The 25,357-nt window shown below is 42.5% G+C and overlaps 1 protein-coding gene across 2 annotated transcripts; it reads right to left on the bottom strand.

The window, feature by feature from the left end:
- Positions 1-573: 573 nt before the first annotated feature.
- On the bottom strand, positions 574-25,041 carry LOC121594625 (tyrosine-protein phosphatase non-receptor type 61F). Of its 2 annotated transcripts, XM_041918109.1 has the most exons (8): positions 23,007-25,041; positions 7,664-7,837; positions 7,309-7,571; positions 6,996-7,221; positions 6,759-6,905; positions 5,717-6,654; positions 5,394-5,519; positions 574-1,186 (listed from the first exon to the last, which is right to left on the bottom strand). In XM_041918109.1, the coding sequence occupies exons 1-8, from the start codon at positions 23,145-23,147 to the stop codon at positions 1,162-1,164; spliced, it is 2,040 nt and encodes a 679-aa protein (XP_041774043.1). In that variant the 5' UTR covers positions 23,148-25,041; the 3' UTR covers positions 574-1,161. The 2 variants fall into 2 exon arrangements, with proteins under 2 accessions (XP_041774043.1, XP_041774042.1); XM_041918108.1 differs by lacking the exon at positions 574-1,186 and having other exon boundaries at positions 5,234-5,519.
- Between the last annotated feature and the right edge of the window lie 316 nt (positions 25,042-25,357).

Here is a 25,357-nt window from a genome sequence, read left to right as displayed (position 1 = left end):
GTTTTCAATGTTTGAACTTTTGCATTGTTTGCATGTTACATGTTGGCAATTAATAGTGAGCACTAGTGATAATAACCTATACAAATGTTTGCGTATGTGAGTGTACCCGTAAATATTGGGTACCCCAAACTTTAACACATCAATAAGTATGCACAACTGAAAGCTTTGTCGTCAGAGTTTTGTTACGAATTGACCAAAGATAAATTGATTGATATAACGCACACGTATCAGCTGAACCTGACTTAACAAACACCACAAAAGGTACTGTAGAGTAACTGTTGATTGTAATAACAATTTGGCAAAACAAATATCGGCAAACTAACGCAAACTCCACACACAGCACGAGATATTCCCAGTACGAATATCATGATTTGTCGACCATAGTAAATAACCCAATATCGTGAATAGTATATAACCCCAAGCATGCAGCGTGGAACTGTAGCCAAACTTAATGGTTTGTACTAGTACGTACAGTGAATGTGTCAACTATTGCACCCAAGTTTGGTGTTTGTATGTACAGGATCGCATTCTTCGACTTTCGATACACTGTCATGTTTTTTTGTAAATGTATTGTGCGAGATTGTCCAAAAATCAAACAAAACACTACGCATATAGTAGTAGATTATGCATCTTTTCCCCCCTTAGTTGCACAAAAATTGACATTCTTTACGCCCTGGGACATTGTACGGACACGTTCGGATGCATTTGTGTTTGCTTGGCTAATTATTACGATTCCACCCCATACCCGCAAAAAAAAATCCCCCACTTACTCTAGTTTACCGTAGCTAAAAGCAGTCTTTTGCCTTCGGTGTACACCCGTCATTCCATAGGTATGCTTTCTGTTAAGGTGTATACGGTTGTATATGTGTGTGTGTTAACGTGGTGATATTTGTTCGGATTTATCCGATATTTCCAGCGGGCGTGATTTATCCTTGAAGAAACATCGTTTCTCAAGTGTTAGGAATCGTCCACCATGTGCCGACGTTGAAGTAATTGTTTTGAATGCACTTTCCTTCGCGGTGTTCCAACACACCCCACGACGAGATGACAGTGTTGTACCGTGCATCTCGCGTGCGCGTGCTGTATTTTGTTGTGTCGGGTATAGCTGACCGTCTTTTAAATGTGGCAAATAAAGTATACCTTCCAGGGAATTTCCAAATATCATTTATCTGTTTCTTTTTGTTTCCTGCAATCGATAGGAATGAAAAATAGTAAGAAAAATGTTACTGATTATGTTGATGGAGCAAAAATTAACAGAAAAAACATCCATAAATTGATCTACCAAAATAACAGATAGAATGTGACACATGCAAATAGTTATGTTCCTGTTCTGTGCATGTATCTTTGCTTCAGTGTGAGAGTTTTTGCAACCAACGCGCCAAAGAATGCCCTTAAACAAGCACAAGCATTACAACACCAGACCCGCAAACCTGTCCCTTGCTGCTTAACACTACTCAAACCTTGCCGCCCATCCAAACTAGCGCATACAATGTGTTTCAGCTACACAACATCGATCGGTTCAAACAATAACAAAACATGTAACATAAATTACATACACACTCAAACAGTGGCCACCATTTATATGAAAACGTACCATAACTACTTCTACACAACATTTCTACTACGCGCCTACCTGTGTTCTGTATTCTTGTGTACATAGTGCAAATAGCTTAAGTATTCTACTGCCGTAAAAGAAGCCCTCTTCCTTGTGGTGCGTGATCGTTGTCGGATTTGTGATGCCAAAAAAAAAAAACTGCATTCTTGTATTGTTCCTGTCGTTAATTTTTACTGTTTTTTTCTGTTTTGTATTTTATGCAACATTTATCAAAGAAACAAATCTGCTTAACATCTACCCTCTCCTCTCGCTGCCAATTAAGATCCATCTAGCGTTTAGTGCATTGTATTGATTAAGTTGTTATTTTTGCTGGAGTTGTGTTTGTGTGTGTATGTATTGCTGTCGTAGTGGGTGTGTCAGCATTGGAAAACGTATCACCACTCACCATAGCCGTTCTCAGGGCGGTTGAACTTTGAAAATGGTTGCTTGGAAAAATAGCAAAAGCCGTCTGTCTTCTCCATCGTCCATCATCATTAACGGTGCGCGCCAGCCAGCCAGCCAGCCAGGTGCTAGAGGTTCTTTTTTTTACGATATGCTTAATGAAGCGATTCGATGCAATCAATGTTAATCTCACATGTTGAGCATTTATTAAGCAGATAGGGGGATGGTGTATGGTTTGGCCAAATTGGAGTAAAAGGCAGCCAACAAACAAACGCTATCTAGCATGTAATAATATGCGCAATATCGACCAAAAATACCGACTGATGGAGCAAGAGAGAGAGAGAGAGATAGAGAGAAAAAGCTGTATAAAGCACAAACTCTTACAAACACGTGCGCGCATGGACTTGGATCAATTATTGTTTCGCAAATTTCGTTATTTCGAGCGTTGGCATTCTAAAACGAAAAAAGAAGAAACATAAAACATCAATAACGGCGTTCGGCGCAGCTAAAGACTTAGCGGCGGAGGGAGAGATAGTGGGTAGTTGCTTACATTGCACTGTGAGGACGTCTGCCTAAGCCTTTCATATTGTTTGTATCTCCATTATTGGGTACGTTCTTGGTGGGAAGTATGGATCCAACACTTCTTGATCTAGTTGAAACCGGAAACGATAACATGCACACAAATCTCCTCTCCCTACTACGGATGATATCATGCTCAACGCTAAAAATGGCAACTTTCTTTCTCCCAACACGCACACAAAACAACAACTCTGCAACAACCATTACACCATATATGTTTTTTTATACAATTTTTCCTCTAGGATAAACAAAAATAATAGACACGTATCTCTACTGTATACTGCCTAGTATGTTTTTTGTCCCACTTTCGCACTTTCTCACTGCCATTCGCTAATCCATTACTGTTAGATGGTTTGCATATCTTTTCCTCGTTCACTGCCATGTTTTCTTCTGTGGATCGCCTACGTTTTGTTCTCTGTTACTGCAAAAATGTTTCATAAATCCTTATCGTTCACCTTTCCCCGTCTGGCTTTCTTCGCGCGTATATATACGCGTCTGGGTGTGTATGTGTGGCTGATTTTATAAAACATTTCTACAATTTTCATCCGCTACTAATAAAAAAGACGGGGTGGTTATTGTTAGAAAACAGGAAAAGGGATAAAAAATAAACTATTCAATATGTCTAAAAAACATGGACGATATAGTGTATGTAATCATGTATATGTATACTCGATACAACTGCACCCTCCCCTCGTATCCTCTACTATCATCAGACAATCGTTCACAAATGCCGATCCCGCCGCACGCTTTCAAATATGTTTTTGAGTAAGGTTCGCTTCACACATCGCACATCTAAGCATGGGCTGAACAATTATTAATTTAGTGTAAGATTAAAACACAACGCAACAACTCGTGCCTTTAGTGCATGGATCAAACCACATACCCTAAGTCTGGTATTTCTGTCCAACTATGCCCGGTGTAGAGACTAAAGTTAATTGCAAAACAAAGCGCGAATCGAATTGGTGTGTGTGTCGTCTCTAAATATTGTGTCCATTTATCTTTTCCTTGTCAAAAGTGAAAGGGAAACTTTGCACCACAAAACTTGCTAATGTAATCACACACTCACAACAATGCACACTGCGCTGCATTACGACGGGGTTACGTTCTAACTGTTCGTCTCTAGCAATTGCCAAAACTATCAACTGCCCCCATGCATGCAAAACAACAATAACAAAATTCTACTTAGAAACGCATTGTAACAGGACACGAAAGATGGTCACCACCACTTCTAGCAACGCTGTCCGCCCTCTCCCTCGAAACAGGATCATATAAAAATAATTCCTTTAATAAAGTCTCACTGACGTTCCATTCTATCCAGTTCTTTTGTCCGCTTACATTACGCTCAGCAGCAGCAGAGAAGGGGGATGTGTTATTTATATTATTGTGTGGAAATCATGTACAATGAAATGATATCATAGTATAGCGTGAAGAAGGCGTGAATACGTTTCAACGCGTTCGCTTGGCTAATTATAAATTCGTCTCATCATTATATCGACAGTCGTCCATCTCTGCTTTTTTCGTCACTTGCACGATGCATCGAGTGCGTACCTCATCACTTTGCATACGACACCGAGCGAAGTGACCCCTGGGTGCTTGATACTCTTGTGAAATAACCAGGCAAATGAATTAAAATATGTGAATCGATACAACATGTTACGGTCGGCAATGATGAACCAGGAGCATGTGAGTACAGTCGACAATTAAACTAAGCAAAAGGGAAGGAAAATAATATACTACTTCACTAAACCTTAATACCATTTACAATCAATCGATTTTTCCACTCGTCACACTACGGGCAATGTGTGATCTATAGCAGGGATCTCTCCGCGTGCGTTTGTCACCAGATGTCGCGGGCTTTTGCACTCCTTACTTTCCTTCAATAAATACCGAAATGCTTCGCATACCACTAACCACCACCCTCACCGAAACGGTGATGCATTTTTTCAAGTAGAGATTCTTGCTTCACGTGGCAAACAGAACGACGCTAACAATCGCGTTGGCGTATTAGATGTGTTCAGCATCATCTGTTGCTTCATGTGGCTGTTTCGTGACATACGATCAAACGCACACACACGGTACGCGTTGTTCTTTCAATTGTAATAGTTTGCAGCATTTCATTTCATAGCTCCAGCAAGGCGATATCTTCGTGCTTGCCGTTCGGGAAAATAGAAAATATTGGCCGTTCGTGAAAAAGACATTTCCACTGCCTGTTCGAAGTGTGGACGAGACAACAAAAACAAAAAAAAAAACAAACCATCAGCATTTCAGTACCAGCACAAACAATCACAATGTGCTCGTAATTAGCAATACGAACATATTCTCCGCAACATACTTTCATCGCGATTGGGTACAGCGAATGAACATTAAAAAAAGACTATAAAACTGTTCCCCATCCAGCACAGCGTATTGAGCCATTGAGATGCGTGTATGCAATCAATCCACCCATTCTATATCAACACCAAATATGCTAGCGGGCTAACGGGTTGCGGGTTGAGTTTTACTGCGTTAGTCATTTTGATTACTTCTGCCTCCCTGCTAACATGTAGGAATGATTTTTCCTTGCCCTAAGTCGGTGCATATGTGTCCGCTTTTGCTTGCAGCATTTCTGCACCCTTCACGATCCCTTCAAGTCTCCTTGTCGCTCGATGCTGTGTCTTAATGCTAGCCTGGGGGGAGGGTTCCACACATTCACTTCACGCATTGTTTGCATCGACACTCGACACACCAAGATACAACACACATTTACATCTGCTTGGTGTAAAGATATACGCACAGAACGCTGAAACAAACACCTGCTGCAATGGAAAACAGTAATAACCTGCGCTTTTTCGGCGATCCCTTGCTTTCCACCTCTTTCCGCTTGCGCTTGATCTCGCGTATTTTCTCCTCCATTGCTGACTGGCGCTCGATGCGCTTGCGGCGTCGCAGTTCGGCGCCCTCCGACCTGCGGAAGGGAGTTGAGAAGGAAAAATAAAATCATCGCATTTTATGTCACGTACAGAAGAAAACCGTAGAGTAAGAGGAAGCAGCTGTTCAGCAAGAAAATTACACACGCAACTAGTTGTGTGTTATTTTGTGAAGATTTGCATTCCGCATGGAATTAAACATAGCAGGAATCAGGGCGGTTGTTGTTTTACTTACAATTCGCGCTCCGGGCTGGAGATCGGATCGTCACCATCGTCCAGCGCACCGTTCGGCAGCGGCGGAAGGCTCGAGTTAGCGTTGAACGCTTCCTCACCCGCTTTCGAGTCGCCCCGCTTCGACTCCAGCGTCGAGTTGTTCGATCCGATCGCGCTGGCCGTCGTGGACGAGGAGGTGGACACCGACGTCGAGGTGGACAGGCCCGTGGACGTTCCACTGCTGGCGGTGGTGCTGCTGGCTCCTCCCGTCGCCGTCGTCGTCGTAGCCGTTGTCGTGCTGCTGCTACTTTCATCCAGCAGCGAACTTTTAACATTATCACTGTTGTCGGACGGAACGTCTCGGCCAATGGTGCCGCGGTTCTTCTCCTCCAGCTCTGCCTCATCGTCGTCCTCCTCCTCCTCCTCCTCGCCGATGTCGCTATCGTTCTCCTCGATCAGCTCGTCCTCGCTGCTCATCGCGTTGGAGTCGCTGCCGTCGCTGCCACTGCTGCCCACGCCACCACTACCAGCGCCGCCGCCATCGCTATCCATTTCGTTCACTTTGTACAGCGAGCTGTCCCGCACGATCGGCGGCAACGGCCGATTACTGTACGGATGGTGATGATGGTTGTTGTGGTGGTTGTTGCTGCCGTCGCTTCGCTTATGATGGTGATTGTTGTGATGATGGTGGTGATGGTTTTCGTCACCCATCTCAAATTGCTTGCTCTTTTCCAGATTGACGAGATTGTTCACCTTGTCGCGGTCGCCGCCATTGCTGCCGCCGAGCAGGAAGTCCTCGTGGACGCTCTCGCTCGTCGGAATCACCGGCAGCGGCTTGGACGTCAGCGAGTGGGTGCGCGGTGGCGGCAGCGGCGGTGGCGTATCCTCGTTATCCTCCTGGTCGCTGTTCTGCTGGCTGGACGAGGCCACAACGGTCAGCTCTTCAAACTCCTCGAACGACTGTGGGAAAAGGAACGTCGACGAGCGAGATTTGCGGCATGCCATTATAATTTAAACAAAATGGTTCAAGTCAAACCAGGCGAGTAGATCATCGCTGTACTTACGGAGTTATTCATGCGCTTCATGCCTTCGATGATGGCCTGGTACGAGAAGTACAACTGATCCGGCGTTTGAATCAGCCCCATACGATACTGTCGCAACTCAAGCAGTACATCTTGAACGGACACTCGATCTTCCCCCTCCTTGTCGACCTGCACACACCACAATCGAGAGGAACCGTACGTTAGCATACTGTCACATCAATGTGTTGCCGTAATCCTGCACACCCAACCGACACTTACCAGCACGAGACAGCAGTCCACCAAACAGAACGTTCCCGAACGCCCGATGCCGGCACTGCAGTGGATAATCGGTGGGCCAACGTGCCGGTCGAGCGTTCCCGAATCGCGCACCTCCTTCAGAAACTGCAGGAATGCTACCGGCGAGCTCGGGATGCCGAAATCCGGCCAAGTCGTGTAGTGAAACTGTATCACTTCGCGACTCTTGCCCGACTCCATGTCAGTCAGTCTGTTGGAATGAAGATCGAATCCTTACATTAACAAAACTGTTCCATTTCCAACCTATTTTCCTGCCTACGGCTGCATGTGCCCTTACCTAAACGTTCGTTTGCAGAAGTTCTTGTACTCCACACACTTCAGATGAACTACCGATAGCTGAACGCCCGTCAGCTCGAGTCGATGCTTCTCGCCGATCTTGGCCGGCCAGTACTGGTGACATTTGACGGTCGTTTGTTCGATCAGCTTGTTCAACATCAGGATGGCGCGCGAGTCATGCTCCCACACCATCATCCAGAAGTGCCCGACCGTGTGCGGGAGCGGTCCCTGGCATAGGATATACTTTCGCCCAGCACGTTCCATCTGAAAGGGCATTATAAGCAAACGATTAGACGTTGTTCCACATAGAACGTTGTTTTGTAAGGGCAAACAGTTCCGCTCCCCACCAGACCTACCTTGACCAGGTTCGCATTGATGTAGTCGCCTTCGCCACGCTTCAGGGCCACTCGGGAATGATCGTACGGTAGCACGTCCCGGTATCGATTCAGTCGCCGGTTCTCCAGCTTTTTGGACTCGTCAGTGGAAAACTTTTTCGCCCGCGCCTGAATGTCGCTCCTTTCGCGAATATCCTTCAATCGTAGGGGAAGAGATTGTAAAGAAATACAGCAATAAATAGATGTTATGTCAAACAACAGACAAACAAAAATATAATAAAAAAAAATGATTATAGAACAAACATAACGGAGCTGTCAAATGGTGCACAAGCGATTGATAGATCGATACGAGCGGAATGTAAATAAAGTTAGCTTTTTGCGAAAAGAGCAAAAATCGGGCACTTGGTTGCAATTTGACCCAACATCGCTTTGCGCACCACCAAGCACCAGTTCAAATGGGACTGAATTCTTATGAATTTGGGATTATATAATTGAGGGCAAAAAAATCCAAGAATCGTTTTGCTGCTATCATTATCTATCGATTTTGTTGCATTCGCCAACAAGTATGAGATACAAATACCACAGCGGTTCAAAACATTAGACCAGAGAGGGGAAGCGAATTGTTTGACTTTTCAATTATAACTGCAACACCAACAACACAAACAAAAACTATAAATTAAAAACATTTGGATTGGAACACGAGATGTGTTGTTCGATACCAAAAGCTTCGCCACAACACTTGACAATTGTGGTGAACGATGGTGATGATACACATTTTAAATAACAAGCTACTCAGGGGCCCGCGCACGAGTTAAAAAACGCCAACCATACCTAAATGATACGAACGTTATTATTTGTGGAAATTCCGTGGAAAAGGAATTTCACAACTTGGCGCCAGGTTAATTAGTTTAGTTTTGCCTCGCTTCGCCGGGTCTGTGGTAACAAACACATACGCAGTAAAAGTGGAAAGCTGGCGCGGCTAGTAGGTGGTCTGGGAATCGCGGAAAGCGGTGCAAAAATGTCAAACTTCATCTATCAGATCACGATTGGTAACCGCATGGGGTTTTGCTATTGCATTTATCCGTTTTTCCTACCCGAAAACAATTTCCCGCGAATTATGCGAACAGCGGAATGGAACTGATCCGTCGCAAATGGTACAAAAGTCATCGAAGCAGACAATTCAATCATCGAAGGGGGTTAAATCGGTGTTGAAGCTGTATGTAGCATGTTGTAAACCCAATAAAATACAATTTAAAAACAGAGCAATTAAACGGATTCATTCAATTAAAGGGGTGTTAATAAGCGTAATTGCTACGGATGAGCAGCAATTCTATAACTCTATTTTGGAGTTTTTTTTAAATAAAAATAAATGATATTTAATTAAGGTGTATAAGGGATCCAGCAGTGTGGACAAGATCAGCGATATGCTTCTTCTTGAAACAACACTTAAACCAAACACAAAGGATCGACAAAACTGCATAACGATGTTTAGTAATAAGATTAAATAGAATAGATTCATAATTTAGAAACATTTAAAACTAAGCTCATCTAATGAATCGTTAGCACTAGTGAACAATGACCAAATACCAAAACAATCTTAATAAATTATGTATAATTTGAAGAAATTACTATTTTTTTGATAGTCATGCGACTTTTTCAAGATTAATGCACCTCATACACTCTAACATTTTTGGGGACTTTTAAAAAGCTTCTACTTCCTAGTATTTAGAGTTTAATACTGAGCTTCATGTTTAAGATTTTTTGATTGAGCTATCTTTATGTTGAAGATGCATATGGACTAGTGATGGGAAAAATGAGATTATCGTCGGAATTGATTCCGGTTAGCTCCGAAGGTTTCTGTAATCGATTCCGTATAGTTGGTCCGGAATCAGTTTCCGGGATCGGCTTCGGAATCGGATTCGGAATTGTTTCCAGAATCGGAATTGGCTTTGGAATCTATTCCGAAATCAGAAACAGAATCTGGAATCGAAATCGGCTTCGGAATCGGTATAGGCTCCGAAATCAGAATCGGCTTCGAAATCGGAGTCGGTTTCGGCATCTAACGCACCATTCCCACAACGCCCGTGTCACGTCAATTTAATCCCTCGATATAGCTCCCCCAAATCCGTTGTCTCGAACGTATTGATAACCGCAAAGAATCCTAATTTACTTGAAAACGATCAATTCTGTTTCTGAAATTTGTTACTTTGATTCAAGAACTGATTCTCATGCCGGAGCTAAATTAAATTCTGGAGTCAATTCTGATTCCGAACACGGCATCGGAATCGGGTAGGTCCGATTCCCAACTCCCATCACTAATATGGACGGACGGTTTCCATAGTACAGCACAGTGGTCCAGCCTGATTTCAAACACTTGTACTCAAGATGAGTAATTCTGATTCATAATCATGATATTGATCATGATCATGTTATCAGAAATGAATTTTTGAAATGAAATAATAAATCTCCCTCTAATTTTATAATTCATGATTTTCTAAAGATTGTTGAATGTCTGAAGATCACCATGAAAATCATGAATCTTTAGAGAACAGACTAGAAATTCATGGAAACAGTTACAGGGTTTCATGAATCTCTTTAGTTGCATAAATCGATACATAAATGTATGCAAGAGGTACTTAAAATCTGTTGGGACTTTCCTATGGGAAAGTCGCCATCTCGCACACCTTAACAACAAATCAGCGGTGGGATCAAGTCTCGTATAGACCGTCCCTCTGTAGCAAGGACTGACTTTCTTGATCAAACTAAATAGATCTTGAATGCCTATATATGCTGAAATGAAATGATATAAAAATTAGTTTCAGAGATTCCTAAATAATTCTGAGATAATTAAATGGTTTGTAAATCATAAATCTCTAAAGATTGATTAATGTTTAGAGATTCATGAATCTTTCTAGATAAATCTGTATAGGTTTAAGAATCTTTAGAGTTTCAATTAGAGATTTAAATCTCTCATCATGGTAGTTGATAACTTCATTGATAGAAACTTTCGATTCAACCAAATAAGGATGATGTCAGGTGAATTTATTTGTACAAGATTTCCGCCCAGTTGGTTGTCCCACAGTCCCAATGAATAATTAACAAAAAGGGGGCCAGAGTCAATACACATTTTTGATAGCTAGTAAGTCATCCAATTCGTCAAAGACATGGTTTGGGTTTTGGCAATGAAATGCAAATAGGTTGAATGATTACCTATAGTTGCTAAATAAATAGCATGAATGGGTTTCTCGGTCGCAGTCCAATGATTCATACATCCAGCCAATTAATTATCTTCGTTTTCTACGGTCAAGTTCATGCCGGTCGATGTATCAGAAAACATGCCGAATGAAAATAGCAACAGATCGACTCTTTGTTTTTGTTCGGTTTGATTTTAATTATTTTCAATTGATTCAACACAATAATTGGGCCGACCTTCATTTTTAACGACAAAAATTCCAAAAAATTAAAATTCATCCATTCTGACTTTGCGATAACATTGAACTGTCGTTTAGAAACAATCGTAAATCAAGCTGAAATTTTATTAATGTAAAACCCGCGTGCGCATCCTTGGCGCTTTCCGCACTCTGTGCCAAGTTAGAAACTGTATTTCATCCATACAAAATGATTGCATTTTTCTGTTTGTGAACTTGTGGTCCAACAAATCACACATAATTCTACAAAGGACACGCTCCCCCGTCTTCACGATTTCGGCCTTAGCGAGCATTGTCAATGCTGCCTGCTCCACCGTATATCCCCCCTGATGATAGGAATTTTTGCCTTCCACTTCCTTGTAAAGGCAAAATAAATAAAACAAAACGATGTAATAGTTGCATCGCCAGCGAAATCGTACCCCTCCGCCGTCGCAACGCGTACCATTTAAACCCGAAACTTCCGCAATGGACGGATTTTAGCGTGGTGACGAACCCCGGGCCCCGATCACGAGGCCAACGTTTCCCGTCCAACGCACGGTGCAAAACTACTAACGGTACTGTGCACAGAAACGACAACAACGATAGTTAAGCAGGAAAAATGGATTAAGAAAAAAAGAACCGCTCATGAAACGTTGCATTTCAAAACCAAATAAACAACACACGCTCTGCAACCCGCAACAGGTGCGTCTGTGCATTCCGATTCCGCGCCCATATATCCGGTCTACTTTTCGGAAATGGAGTTTGTGTGCTCGCACTTCCTCGCCGCTGCACTGGCGCAAACAATCTAACCACCTTCAGACGAGGTAGTAGCAGAAAAGAAGGAAGGAGGGAAGGAAGGTCTGCTGCTGGAAAAGAATGCATTTTATACATTTTTTTTTTTCGTTCAGCACGCTTCAACGCGGTCGGTCCCTGAAAATAGTTTTTGTTTGCACATATCGCACACTCAAGCACAGTGATAACTAAGAGGAAGGGAGTGTTTTTGATAGGAAATTGATTTCTACTCCCCCCTTTTTCACGTGGCTATATCATCACCATATCACCGCTGCTTCTGTACTGGAAATGGGGCAAAGGCGGAAAAGGTTTTCACATTTTCTTAATGCTTCTCCACTGCTCTCAGCTATTTCGTCGGCAAAGTGTGAAAGCAATTTACACCACTGTAGTAATTAATAATTTCAGTAAAGCGTAAACACTGGGAAATTTGTATTTTTTCTTAGTAAATTAGGCTTATCGAAATAGATAACGAACATACAAAGAGGACTACGATCTCTCAGTGATCAAACAAGCTGATATTTCAGCAAACTACTTTACTGTCTCAGATAACTCTAATTATGCTTTCTTAGCATGTGGTTTCTACACGATAATGGTGTAAAATTATAAATTAAAAAAAACTCATAAAATTCCACACGCCATGCAACAAGTAAAATCTATCTCAACACAATCTTCTAAAAACTTATTAGATCATCCGAGATAACGACACATTTAAAAAATGAATAGTTTGCTAACAAATAAGCAAACATGTTTATAATAGAAATATTTTGTAAAAGCATCTGTGGGATCAAAATCGCAATAATCTTCCCACAATTGCTATTACAATGGCCTTTCGCTCTAGATTATTTTATTTGCATTTTATTTAGTTTATTATAAGTATTTTACATTAGCATGAGGCATGAGCAAATTGCGAGATTTGGCGTCATCGCTTTTCATCGCCAAGTTGAAATTTGTCTGAAGGCAGTTTAGCTTTTTCCTTTAGGTTTAAACATTGCAAAGTTTTTCCCCTTTGCTAACTCTAACGAGCTTAACCTAACGAAAAATAAATTATATACTAATATTTACATCAACAAGAACCCGTAGAAAAAGGAACTCAGATTGTTGGGTTTTAAGACATTTCAGTTAGAGGTTTAGTATCAATTTCATTATATAATTCTTCGAGTATCATATACGACCTCAAAATTCGATAGACGCTTACGGTTATCTGACAGTATAGCTATTTGTTTCATACACCTACAAAAATTCGATTGCCATCGAGTTCAGTATTTAGTATTTATATATTTTGTATATGTTCGATAATTTCTGCAGCTCAATGCGTAGCGGATTTTATTCCCATACAATGCGGAACAATCGATTTTTTCTAGCATAACATTTTGTTTGTGAGTGTCATGGTATAACAGTTTAAAAAAAAAACACAGTAAAATGAACACCTTGGCGGCGAAATGAGTGTCCAATGACACCAACATGGCACCCGGAAAAATGGTGCTGAGGCCGATATTCTCATCCAGCGCGGGGAATTCGCAATTTGTTGCAAAGCAAAAAAGCAATTTCATTCGTTTTAGGTAAGCACTGCATTGTCACACAGGAATTCCGTACGTTGCCGCTTGTAAGATAGTCTGCTCATATACAACAATTTTGTTTATAGTGGATAAAATTTCTTCAGTAGTGTTATTATTCGTGTTGAAAGTTCCTTAGTGTGATGGTGATGTAGGAGTTAGTAATCAATGATGAGACACAGATATTTCACCTTCTAAAGTTAGGAGACTTGGCTTGTGTCTTGGTATTGCTAATTAGGACCTTCTATTCTGAAGATAGTCTTGCAAGATCGTTGCGCACCGCGCCTTAGTTCTGCTGGTATTCTACCTTTTGATGCAATAGCCGTGTCGTCATCTGCGAACAGAAACAACTCGGTGCCGTTCGAAAGAACAGAGAGATCAAACAGCAGGCATAGGCATATAAGCGGTCCCAGAACGCTTTTATATAAAACATGTATAATTACATCCAATGAGTTTCATATATTAAAATATACCAATTGTAATGTTAAAGCCACCAAATTAAATTTTAAATTTTATACTATCTGCCTGCATGATCCGTGTTTAAAATATTCATGTCTCACAGGGATATTGCTTTTTTTTATTGAAATGTTTAAAAAAACCCTCTTGTTTGAATTTCTGCCTACTGATTTTAATTAACACAAATTATCAACAAAGGCTTTTTCCAAAGTCCCTTCAGAAAATCATTGATGAAAGTTTTAACGATAATTCAACTCTTACTTATTGAAAGCAAAGTTTAAATGGATATCGAAGAAACATTCGTAGGTGTTGTGCTCCCACATTTCTGATTCTCCACATGTAGTACCTCTCGGGACGGAATGAAAAGCGAGTTGGGCAAAAACCCCGGATGTTACCCACGTGTTGTTCGTGCCCATTCCACTAGCAGCAGCCAAGGGTCACCACCAAAAGACATGCCACCGCCGGTGGTTTATCTCCTATGTTGATACAATTTAACGTACAGCAAAAGTATAATGACGCATGCTGTGACGTAGGAAGTAAATAACTCGAATAACTTTATAGTAAATCAGCCGGGCCGAGGATTGTAAAGTCTCGTTCCGAGGAAGGTCCCACACCGCACATCGTGGTAATTTTTAAGCGAAAACAACACTGACTCACTGAGCCATGCACTGCCGGTCTTCGCAGGAGCATGCCGTTCGTCAAGGAGATGGGGACAGTTTTCTTCTGAAAATTATGAAACTACACGTTCCGTCAGCGGTTCCAGTCGGAGCGGGCTGCAATGTAAACACCTATGGGATAAACACGTTAAACTAATCTCCATCGTCCACACGCCGGTGTGTCGTGTTGTCTCTGCTGGGTTGTGATTGAATAATTAACGCCAGCAGATGCAAACAATCAAGTGCGCAAACATACTGGAGGGATTATATGTTCTATGCGTAACTTTCCGGGATAAAATCGTAAAATAGTGGCATCGATGTCAAGCATGCACAAGGAAACAAATATCAAACGCTTCTAGTCACAGAAGATAAAACACGGATTAAATTAAAAACGATCAGGAAAGTGATGGAAGCAACGGCCTGTGTTGTTACGTGTTCAGCAGAACAGCAGCAGCAGCATCAACATACAGTCGCGAAAATAATGTTCAAAAATTCGCACGAATCGACATCTAATAATTTTCATGTCAAAACCACGTATTCTCTGTATTCTTTCTGTTCTATTATCAGCCGGGCGAACATGGCCTATGGGAGGGATGCTTAGTCGGTTGAAAAAGCGAAACAGCGCTGTTTGTGTTGTTAACGCACTTGATGTATTACGTAAACAAAGTGGAAAATCGCTCATCACAAGCATAAACACAGAAGAAGGAGAAGGAAAGGCGAAAAAAGCGCACAATTTCGGTAACAGCGTACAACACACCATCGACGTCATACAATGTGTGTGTGTGTGTGTGTGTGTGTGTGTGTGTGTGTGTGTGTGTGTTGTGTGTGTGTGTGTGTGTGTGTGTGTGTGTGTGTGTGTGGTGTGTGTGTGTGTGTGTGTGTGTGTGTGTGTGTGTGTGTGTGTGTGTGTGTGTGTGTGTGTGTGTGTGTGGTGTGTGTGTGTGTGTGTGTGTGTGTGTGTGTGTGTGTGTGTGTGTGTGTGTGTGTGTGTGTGGTGTGTGTGTGTGTGTGTGTGTGTGTGTGTGTGTGTGTGTGTGTGTGTGTGTGTGTGTGCTGTTGACATCTACACGTCAACCTTTCTTCGGAGTAGAACCTGCGACGTCCCATCGCCCACGAACCTGCCCCACACCCTGGCTTCTTCAGCTCACAACAACGGCAGCAGCAGCAGCAACTCCCAAACGGTCATTAAACATCGATCATACACACACCGCACCACGCCACGACACTAAGTATAGTGTGGGTATGGGTGGATGGGATGGAGGGGGGAGATGGGGAGAGGAAGAATGGAGGCACAGCATTCTTCAACCGATGGACTGAAGGTGTGTGCCTGTGGCCACTTTGCGGCGGAAGTGAGCTCACACTGGGGCAAGCTGAAACATCCCCTTTCCCGGCTCAGCCTGTAACACCCCCATGCAGCTACCCCCTTACACGACTCTGCGTGAGTCAATTTTTGCGTTTCTCTGCTTCGTTCTGCTTGCTAATTTAATTATTTCCTCGAAATTGTGCGCTTCAGGGAACTTTGTCTCACGCACACACCGACGGAAGGTGCACATGAAAAAAAGGGAAGACACCGCCCGCCCGGGAATGGGGAGGAAACAGGGCGCGAAACAAGGGGAAACAGAGAGCGTAAATCCTATCGGTGGCAAGTAGCAGGCCCGAACGCAGACATATGCTGGTGTTATTAAACCTCGTTTTACAGCGAAGTATGTATTTACCTTTGTTTTATTCCGTGAAAATGAACGCTCAACCTTGGGCGATTTGCTTTTATTGAATGATGGTTCAAAAAATGCAATCATACAGAGCAATGAATTCAGCTAACGAATTGAACAGCTATTTATTTATTTATTCTTCTTTTGTAACGATTATATTTGTAAGTATACGATTTACTCCAGCAGACTTGAATAGCATAATAACACGTCGTATAAACAAGTAGTAAAGACTTAAGCGAACAAGTATCTATAACTCAAACTGCCAAAATAAGTTGCAAAAAAACTCAAGCAAACGCAGCACAGCAAAGTTAAACATGTGAGTTTAACAATAAATATCTTCTGAAGGTAGATGTCTGAAACCTCAAGAAGTCTAAAAAAGCTTATTATTGTAATTCAATACGAAAAAGCTTGAAACTTGACTTTCTTATTTGATTTTCGTATAACTTCAAAATGAGACGTATCGACTTCAAAATGAGACAGCTTTAACGTAAGATTGTCTAAATATTACATCCAACTCAATTAATTTGAAATTGGCTTACTGCAAACATTGTTACCAGAAAGTACGCTAAATCACATATTTTACATTAATATAACCAAATTTTTCGATCAAAACACCGTTCTGACCTATTATTACCCCTTGGTATGTTTTCCCCCTAAAATTGAGCAACCACCCGTTTCGACACATCACTGCTAACTGTGTGTTTTATGCAAAACTACGATTAAAACAGCAGCATATTATTATTACAAAAAAGGAAGCTTATAATGTTTCAGCATCGTTCACAAATCATATCAATGGCGGCAAGCAATATTGTTTGTTCTCGCCAAATTTAGGGTTTTTTTTCGTGAAACACTCTGTACCATTTGCCTGAAACGAACACACACACACACACACACACACACACACACACACACACACACACACACACACACACACACACACACACACACACACACACACACACACACACACACACACACACACACACACACACACACACACACACACACACACACACACACACACACACACACACACACACACACACACACACACACACACACACACACACACACACCACACACACACACACACACACACACACACACACACACACACACACACACACACACACACACACACACACACACCACACACACACACACACACACACACACACACACACACACACACACACACACACACACACACACACACACACACACACACACACACACACACACACACACACACACACACACACACACACACACACACACACACACACACACACACACACACACACACACACACACACACACACACACACACACACACACACACACACACACACACACACACACACACACACACACACACACACACACACACACACACACACACACACACACACGCAAATATTTGTCATGCGTTTTTTCGCAATTAATCCCTTCCGTTACACAACATCCCTCCCCCTCGTCCATCTCTCTGCACGTGATACGCGGAATGATCGAAATATTGATACAAATTAAACAAGATTACACACACACAACAAAACCCTGTCAGCGCGCGCGATCAACCCGCCAGCAGTTCGTGGAAGTGTAAATACAAAGTAAGCAGGTGAAGGACACACATCATCGGGAACATACGTCGTCTTTCTTCCTACCGCGACACAAACATCCCAACCTTGCTCCACCCCCCCAAACACACGATCGATACGCGCCCAAAGTGTCTGTGTGTATGTGCGCGGGTTGTATGCAACAATGACTAAGGAAGAATGGGAAGCACCGCACCGCGCAGAAGAGACACAAAGGCCCGTCAGAGTTCATTTGCTGCATTCTCCGCGGTTAGTGCTCTAGATTACTCGGAGGGATGCGTAGGGTGGGGGGCGTTGTGTCGATCCGCTGAAGTAAAGAACAAAAGTGCACTTCGTAAATGAGAAACTGCCGTCTCCGTCACCGCCCCAGACGCAGCGTCTGCATCGATTTATGACAGCCGAATGTTATGTGTTCGCCTGCCGTCCAGCGAATGGATAACAGAGACAACGACGACGAAGGCGACTGGCAAACGTCGTCCACACACGCGCCTCATGGACAGGGATGAAAGAAGGGTGGGGAGGAGGATAGCGACAAACTGATAAATTTAAACCTCCCAAAAGTGATTCCGTTCTGTGATTCCAGGAAAATTGATACACGCGTATCGAAAATCGATGCAGAGGCCTGGCAATCAGGAGCAATGAATGTGTGTTTTTTTAGCTGTTTATACGTTTCCCAAAATGGATCAATGGTTTTCCCCGGCGTTGCTAGAACTCGTTGGAAATAAGCTCTCGCAATCGATTAGACGCGCTTGTGCTACGACGATGCGCGGATGGATCGATTTTTCCCCCTGCAAAAACAGGCGTGTGAGTTTGTGTACAAATAGCTGAGTGCTAAACTGGGTTGCACTTGCCATCGACACCGACGAAAGGTTATCAATATCGAGTAGGGTATATGCAACTAACACTGCACTCCGGGTATAAAATGTGAAGGTGAAAGGGTAGCAGAGTGCACGGAAAATGGGTGCGAGAGGAATGGGGGTACACACGTAACAAACATTCGAAAACCGGGGCGACACACCGTCTCTGATAACAGTTCCGGGAAGGCATTAAAAATCACTAAATGATCGTTGACTCCACATTCATCGTGGAGGAGAAGAAACGTAATATGTTTTAGCAGGAAAGATAAAACATCACCACACACACATACACCAACTCTGATTAACACCGGAATGTAGCACGTTGCGGGAGATTGGTGGCTCCACCAAGGCTAGGGTGTGTCCTTTTTCCCAGGAATTCTATCGCCAGCGATATCATGGAAGCGAAAACCTTACATAAGCTATATATATTATATAAGACAACAAAAAAGCATCGCACGAGTAGATACGCCGCCTGGACAGTAACAGGAATTGGGTAGCTGTTGCGTTGGAAGGGAAAATAGGGAAACATTGTTGCCAGGAAGTACGCTAAATCACATACTAACAGATGTATGATCAACAAGGGAAGCGAAATTTCAGAAGATCACCAAAAACAGCACTTACGATTTTTTATTTATTATTATTATTTATTTAATCTTTTTTTTATTTAGTCAAAGCTTGAACTTTGTCCATTAGAAGAAACAGTGTTAAATCTCGTTCGGCAAACGCAACGTAAAACACAAAATGTGAAAGCGTTGCAAATGAGTGGACAGAGTGAGAGAAAAAACAATATTCCCGGAAGAGAGACAATTTAAGTGCTGACTAAAAGATGAAAGCGAAAATGATTCATCTTGAAGGAGGATGACAAGTAATCTAAAAAATGGCCCACATCAGACTAATCGACAAGTACCGGATAGAGCAATTCTACGTTTCTATTACTTCATTTGTCGCTATTGGATCGATCGCATGTCTATTTTGCTATTTGCTGCTTATTGAATGTTCCCGTACAAGAAACCGAGGCACGACGGTCACATTTACTGCTGATCAATGGGTTGACTGTGCAATACAGCGGTAAAAAAAACAATGAAAATGATGCAACTCGTAGTGTACTAACTGAAAATAATGCATTTGTAATACCCTGGAAAACCACTGTATGTTTTAGGTTCACAGTACTTTTAGAGTGTCATCAAGTTTTGAAGTTATAAACAACAAATAGCAAGTAAGTGAATATGTAAGTGAAGAGGATTTGATCCTACATTACAGCCGGAGGGTTTGTAAAAAAAAAATATTTGTTTGTTCGCTCTTGCAGCACACTTTCACGACTCTCAACAGCAAGATTATGCCAAATTTTGTGACAAAATAGAACAAAAGAGCGATCCAGTATCATAGAAGATTGCAAAAAGACCTTATTTGTCAAAATTATCACACAACATGTTGTCCCACTTCTTCGTTAGCCTTTAAAGTTTAACACCCGCAATTAACGTATTATTTTTGTTTTGGTATTTACAAGAAAACCTCCAACTATAGCGCTCTTGTCTGATTTCCCCGAAACAGATAAATTACTGCTGGCGCACATTGTTTGGACATTTAAAATATACGACTGTTGTTGCGCTTGTATGCTCTCTAGGTCAGCGGTCGACAAAGTCCGTCCCGCCGCAACATTAAACCCGGCATGCTATAGAATTTGTCACCAGGATTTGCCTGATTTTGAAAGATGGGAAGAAGCTATTCTTATGAGAAAGCAGAGCAAAATGAGCATGTTAAGCAGTTTACTAAATATTCCTTTGAATTCGCCTCAAAACACAGTTATTCTTACATTATTCTTACATCTATGGATTTAAATTGCAACATAGCCTCGCTAAGCGCCATATGTCTAAAGCTGTCATTTTAGCCCCAAACGTGACGGCCCATTTTGCGCTACGTGAAGCATTGTTGTATTTTTTGTTATATGAGTTAAAATACGCGTTCATTTGCCTTGCTTTCTTCACATAAATAGCATAGAAATAACATATATTCAAAGATATATCATGTAAAACTTCGACACATATCTGTTACAACGCTTTAAGCTTACTTTCGAAGTAGCAAAAATTACATCAATTCTATAATACATTTTATCTTGTTTTTTTCTAGGTTATTTGTTGTTCAAAGCACATGGTATTATAAATAACAATGCTAATATAAATATAAATTTATAATGCTATTCATAGAACACTCTAATGAATACACTTTGAGCTCTGGAATTTATCTTTGCAGAGAAATAATGCTTAAATATAGAGTGTCCACTTTACCCCGCATGCTCATTTTGTCCTGTTTCATTTTGTCTATACACATTACTGAACGTCTTTCAGTTTGACATTGCATGCCGTCTCGAACTCTTCCAACTTAGTTTATTGTAATATGAATTAACAGACTAATTATCATTATGGCCCAAAATAAACGGTAAATTTCCAGTATATTCCAGCATTTAACATTGTTTCTAAACGACAATGAGTGGATTATTTAAGAACAGGAACGAATATTTAAAAAAACCCTGATTGTTCCTTTTTAAGACTTTATTGTCTACTGTTACTTTTTACAACGAATGTCAAAGAGCGTTTGGTTCAATGATCTCTTGCTTTGTAGTTTTGACTGATCACACTGTTGCGAGGAGGTATAAAGCAATGTATCTTTATTTAAATATTATATTTCTAAAATTTTAAAATAATAAAACTTTAGGAAAAAAACGGTTTATTGCAACCGTCTTTCCCTAGCCAGCAGCTCCCGTTCATTTATTAAATTTGGCCGTTTACCTCAACCCCTTTGACGACCGCTGCGCTAGCACAATAAAAAAAGATACAAAAAAAAACTTCGTGTTATCACGATATTGTTGTACAGTCTGTTCCCGAGTTACGCGGTTTCTGCGTTTTCGACAAATCCGCGTAACTCGAATAACCGCGTAAGTCGAATTTCATGTTTTTTACTAAAATACTATTGATTACTCGGAGTTTTTGATTTAGTTTAGTACTTTTATACACTTCATCATTTATTTGATAAGATTCGTGTAGAAAATTCAAATATTTCTGGCTTTTAAGCGGTTTCAAATTGCTAACAAAAATGCAATATATACCGAACTTGAAGCAAATTGTACTGATTTGACATTTAATCTGTCAAATTTATAAAGCCGCGTATCTTCGAATCCGCGTGTGTCCAGAACCGTGTAACTTGGGAACAGACTGTATTAAAAAAAAAAAAACAATGTTTTCTGGGAACATGCACTTTACTGTTGCATTTACTGTAACACTCATGCACTGCCAGTGTACACACGTCTGTTTAAATTTTTCGTTTAAATATGTATTTACCAACATAGCTTGGCAAAACATATTTAGCCCACATTTCGGTGCAGTGGGTGATTCCCCGCCCCGCCCATATCGTTTGCATCGAACAAAATTTGTTAACAAACATCGCAACACAAACTACAAGACACTTCATTTTAACATAATCCAACCGTAGTAAATGTACGTGCTCTTTCCGAGAGAAGAGTAGGGCGGAGCGGGATGGGGGTGTGAGATTGAGGGTAGGCAACCTTAATGATAACAAACCACCTTCTGCGAAGCGTTTGAAATAAAACCACAGTTACTACAACGGCAAGCGATAGGGAAAGAGAGGGATAGAGAGATGCCAGAGCGCCAAATTTACATCATGGCATAAAAGTCCCTAGAGATTTCCACGAAATTGGGCATATTCTGCGTACCACAAAATCATTGCCATACATTCTTTCCCACTCACGAAACCGGAAGCTGGGAAGGCGAAACTTTTCTTTTTTTAATTTTTGTTATGTTCATCCCTTTTCCGTAAACCTCGATTTTTCGAGTACCGCGAAAAGACAATTTGTAAATTTCCCCCGTGCTCGCTTGCCCACCACACCCGTCCGCTTTTTGCGTCAAGCGAGGAAGCTTAACGAGAGAAGAACAGCGAACAGCGCACAGAGCACATGACCTAAGCCAACCGGGGCCAACACTCTCATTTACACTCATTCCGGGAACCGATCGACACAACTTCGCGGAGTCGCGACCACTTGGTAGGAGAAAAACGGGGTAGCCAAAAATAAAGTAAAGCGCAACTGTAAAGAAAAAAAATGTAATAAAAAGACCCCGAAGACCAATTGCGCCCCTACACCAAGCCGCGCGGTACCGGTATATATGTTTGTGTTCGGTAATCACATTCCTGGCGGGCTGTAAAACAAAAAAAAAGTGCAACAAGAGGTACGCCAGCAAAGAAACGAGCAATCAGGCTCGGAACGGAAAACAGAAAACAAAACCATCCAAGCAAGCAGGCAGCCAAATCAACCAACCGACCGACCTACCTGGAACACCATTGGCCAACCTCTCCGGGATACGATTTCGTTGTATTCGGCTTCGATGCTGCTCCCGCTGCTTCCATCACTGCCGCCTACACCCCCGCTGCTGCTAACATCGTTGTTCGTTGTGCTGTTGCCGCTGCTCATCGTGGCCGCGCGTTTACTTTCCTGTCACCTATTATGATCACAATATGACCGTGTTTTCCCCCTCTCACACACGCACGCACGCACGCACTGATGCACACAGGGAAACCGAAGGGGGTTTTCCCGTCTTTCGACGTAGACTTGGGCAGCTGCGCTCGGACTCGCTGTGACAATCCGCGAAGCACTCTTTCCGTTGTTTTTTTACGATTCTCCCGCAGCAGTACACCACAAAGAAAGAAAGCGCCTTCAGACGGGTATTTAAATGCCTTCACTGTGTGAATTTACACGTTTGCCAAGGGGTTTCCGCTACCCGAGTGGGACACTTCAAACAATGTCGTGCTGCTGCTTGTTGCTGTTACTATTGCTACACACAGTGGACTGACGTTTTGCATTCCACCGTGTACTGCTTTGTTTTACACGACCTTTGGTGGTGTGAGTGCGTTTGTTGCTGTTGTGCTTTTTTTCCTTCTTTCCCTATTTTCCTTTCTTCGCCGATTTTTTTAGCAAAACACACTGAATTCTTCGCCTCCCACCTGGTGATCGGACGTGCACACTCACACACACACAGGCACGCACTAGCACTATCGTAAAATGCTTGAAACAATCGCACACACACGCACACACACACACACACTTTCAACACTCGATGATCGTTGTTTTGTTGCTCGAGAGACACACGGAACTAACACACACGAAATCTCAATATACGGCCACAGTGTACCACTCCAAAAGCCAACCCGTCCAGCCCACACACACGACCCACACACGATTCTACGGCCCACACACACACACACACTCTTAAGCACACGGCAGCGGCTACTTTCTGTGTGTGACACGGAATGATGAAGCACAACTTTGCACTAGCTGGCAATCCGCCCCATCGTACCCCGCTTTCTCTCCGGTGACTGCGATGTAACAAAGCAATACGACAACAACAACACCGCCGCCTAGAAGCCCGTGTGACTCTAGGTGAGGAGGAAGTGGAGTTACGATTGGAACGGAACAGGAAGAAGACCACTTGGCGCACCACACACACTCACGCGCGCGTCCCCCTTATTTCGGTACGTAAATCCCACACGGAATCAACGGCTCTCGGCAAGCAGGGGAGCGACCTGTCCGAGCAGCACAATGCTCCGCGGATCAACACACACACACACACACACAACACGCACGCAGCGACGAATGGACGAATGACGCACCGCTCCCAGGGCCCGCTCCAGGTATCTTTGCGGTACCGTCAGTGAACGATGACGACGGGATGACGATTTGCCGACATTTTCTTTCGCTCGACCAAACCCATGCCCCGCGCTTGGGCTCGCGCGACTACGGAACGATACGGGAAGGTAGGGCAGGGGCGGTGTACAAAATCGAGACTTCTTCTGCGCTGCACCCGTCGCACACACCCCGTGAATGCACGACCGAAATGCGTGTTCGTAGACGTACACGGTGGGTAAAGGGAAAACGGGAACACTGCTGCTGCCACTACGTTCACTTCATTTTCCACCGTTCGTTTCACCGCACACAAAACGTAACGCGCTGTGTCGTCGGAACAGAGCGATGGAAATGGAAAATTGGTGTTTCCGCGAGCCGCCTGCACTGCGAAGACGATGGTGATGGTGATGATGATGCCGCTTTACAACACCCTGCACATACACGCGCTCGTAACACGGGTAGTATAAGCGGTGCCGTGTTTGGTGATGAAAAATTAAACAGCCACAGGCAAACTAAAAGCAGAGAGGTAGCGACGGTACCCGTGAAAAAAGCCTTTTTCTACTGCGGTCAGTGTTCTTGCTTTCCTGCTCTCGTGGTGCTGATGCTTCTGCCTCTTGTGGGTTTTTGCGAGCTCCAATAAATTCCACCGTCTGCGTGCCGAAGGTAGCCGAAGAAGGGCAGGTAGCCAAACGATGCGTTCTGCACCGCCATGATGCGTTTTCGGCCGTGTCAATGTGACGGCTAGAAAATGATACTCGAAAGAGTTTTGTAAAAATCGCTAATATTTCGATACATTGAGGACGTATTTTGAGTATTTTGTAATGCATTTAATATTTTTACTCTCAAATAATGAGAACAAAACTATTAAAATCACAAAAATACACATTTTGTTCGCGATTGGACGTACCCGTTCGTATGAAGATTTGGTACAAATGTCAAACAATAATTTTATTAAATTTATTTATGTTTCATTTATACTTTTGAAATCTTCACCGCGAAAT

This window comes from Anopheles merus, chromosome 2L, assembly GCF_017562075.2.
Source record: "Anopheles merus strain MAF chromosome 2L, AmerM5.1, whole genome shotgun sequence".
Lineage (NCBI taxonomy): Eukaryota > Metazoa > Arthropoda > Insecta > Diptera > Culicidae > Anopheles > Anopheles merus.
Note: the sequence above shows the minus strand (reverse complement) of the source record. Positions and strands in the feature narration are given on the sequence as shown.

Bases quoted from the DNA above. Each gene is read 5' to 3' on its own strand.
- LOC121594625 (XM_041918108.1), bottom strand. From the start codon at position 23,147: ATGAGCAGCGGCAACAGCACAACGAACAACGATGTTAGCAGCAGCGGG. The intron at 7,838-23,006 runs GTAGGTCGGTCG...CTACGATTGAAG, and splicing joins GTTGGCCAATGGTGTTCCAG to GATATTCGCGAAAGGAGCGA. The intron at 6,906-6,995 runs GTAAGTGTCGGT...TGGTGTGTGCAG, and splicing joins TGGACTGCTGTCTCGTGCTG to GTCGACAAGGAGGGGGAAGA.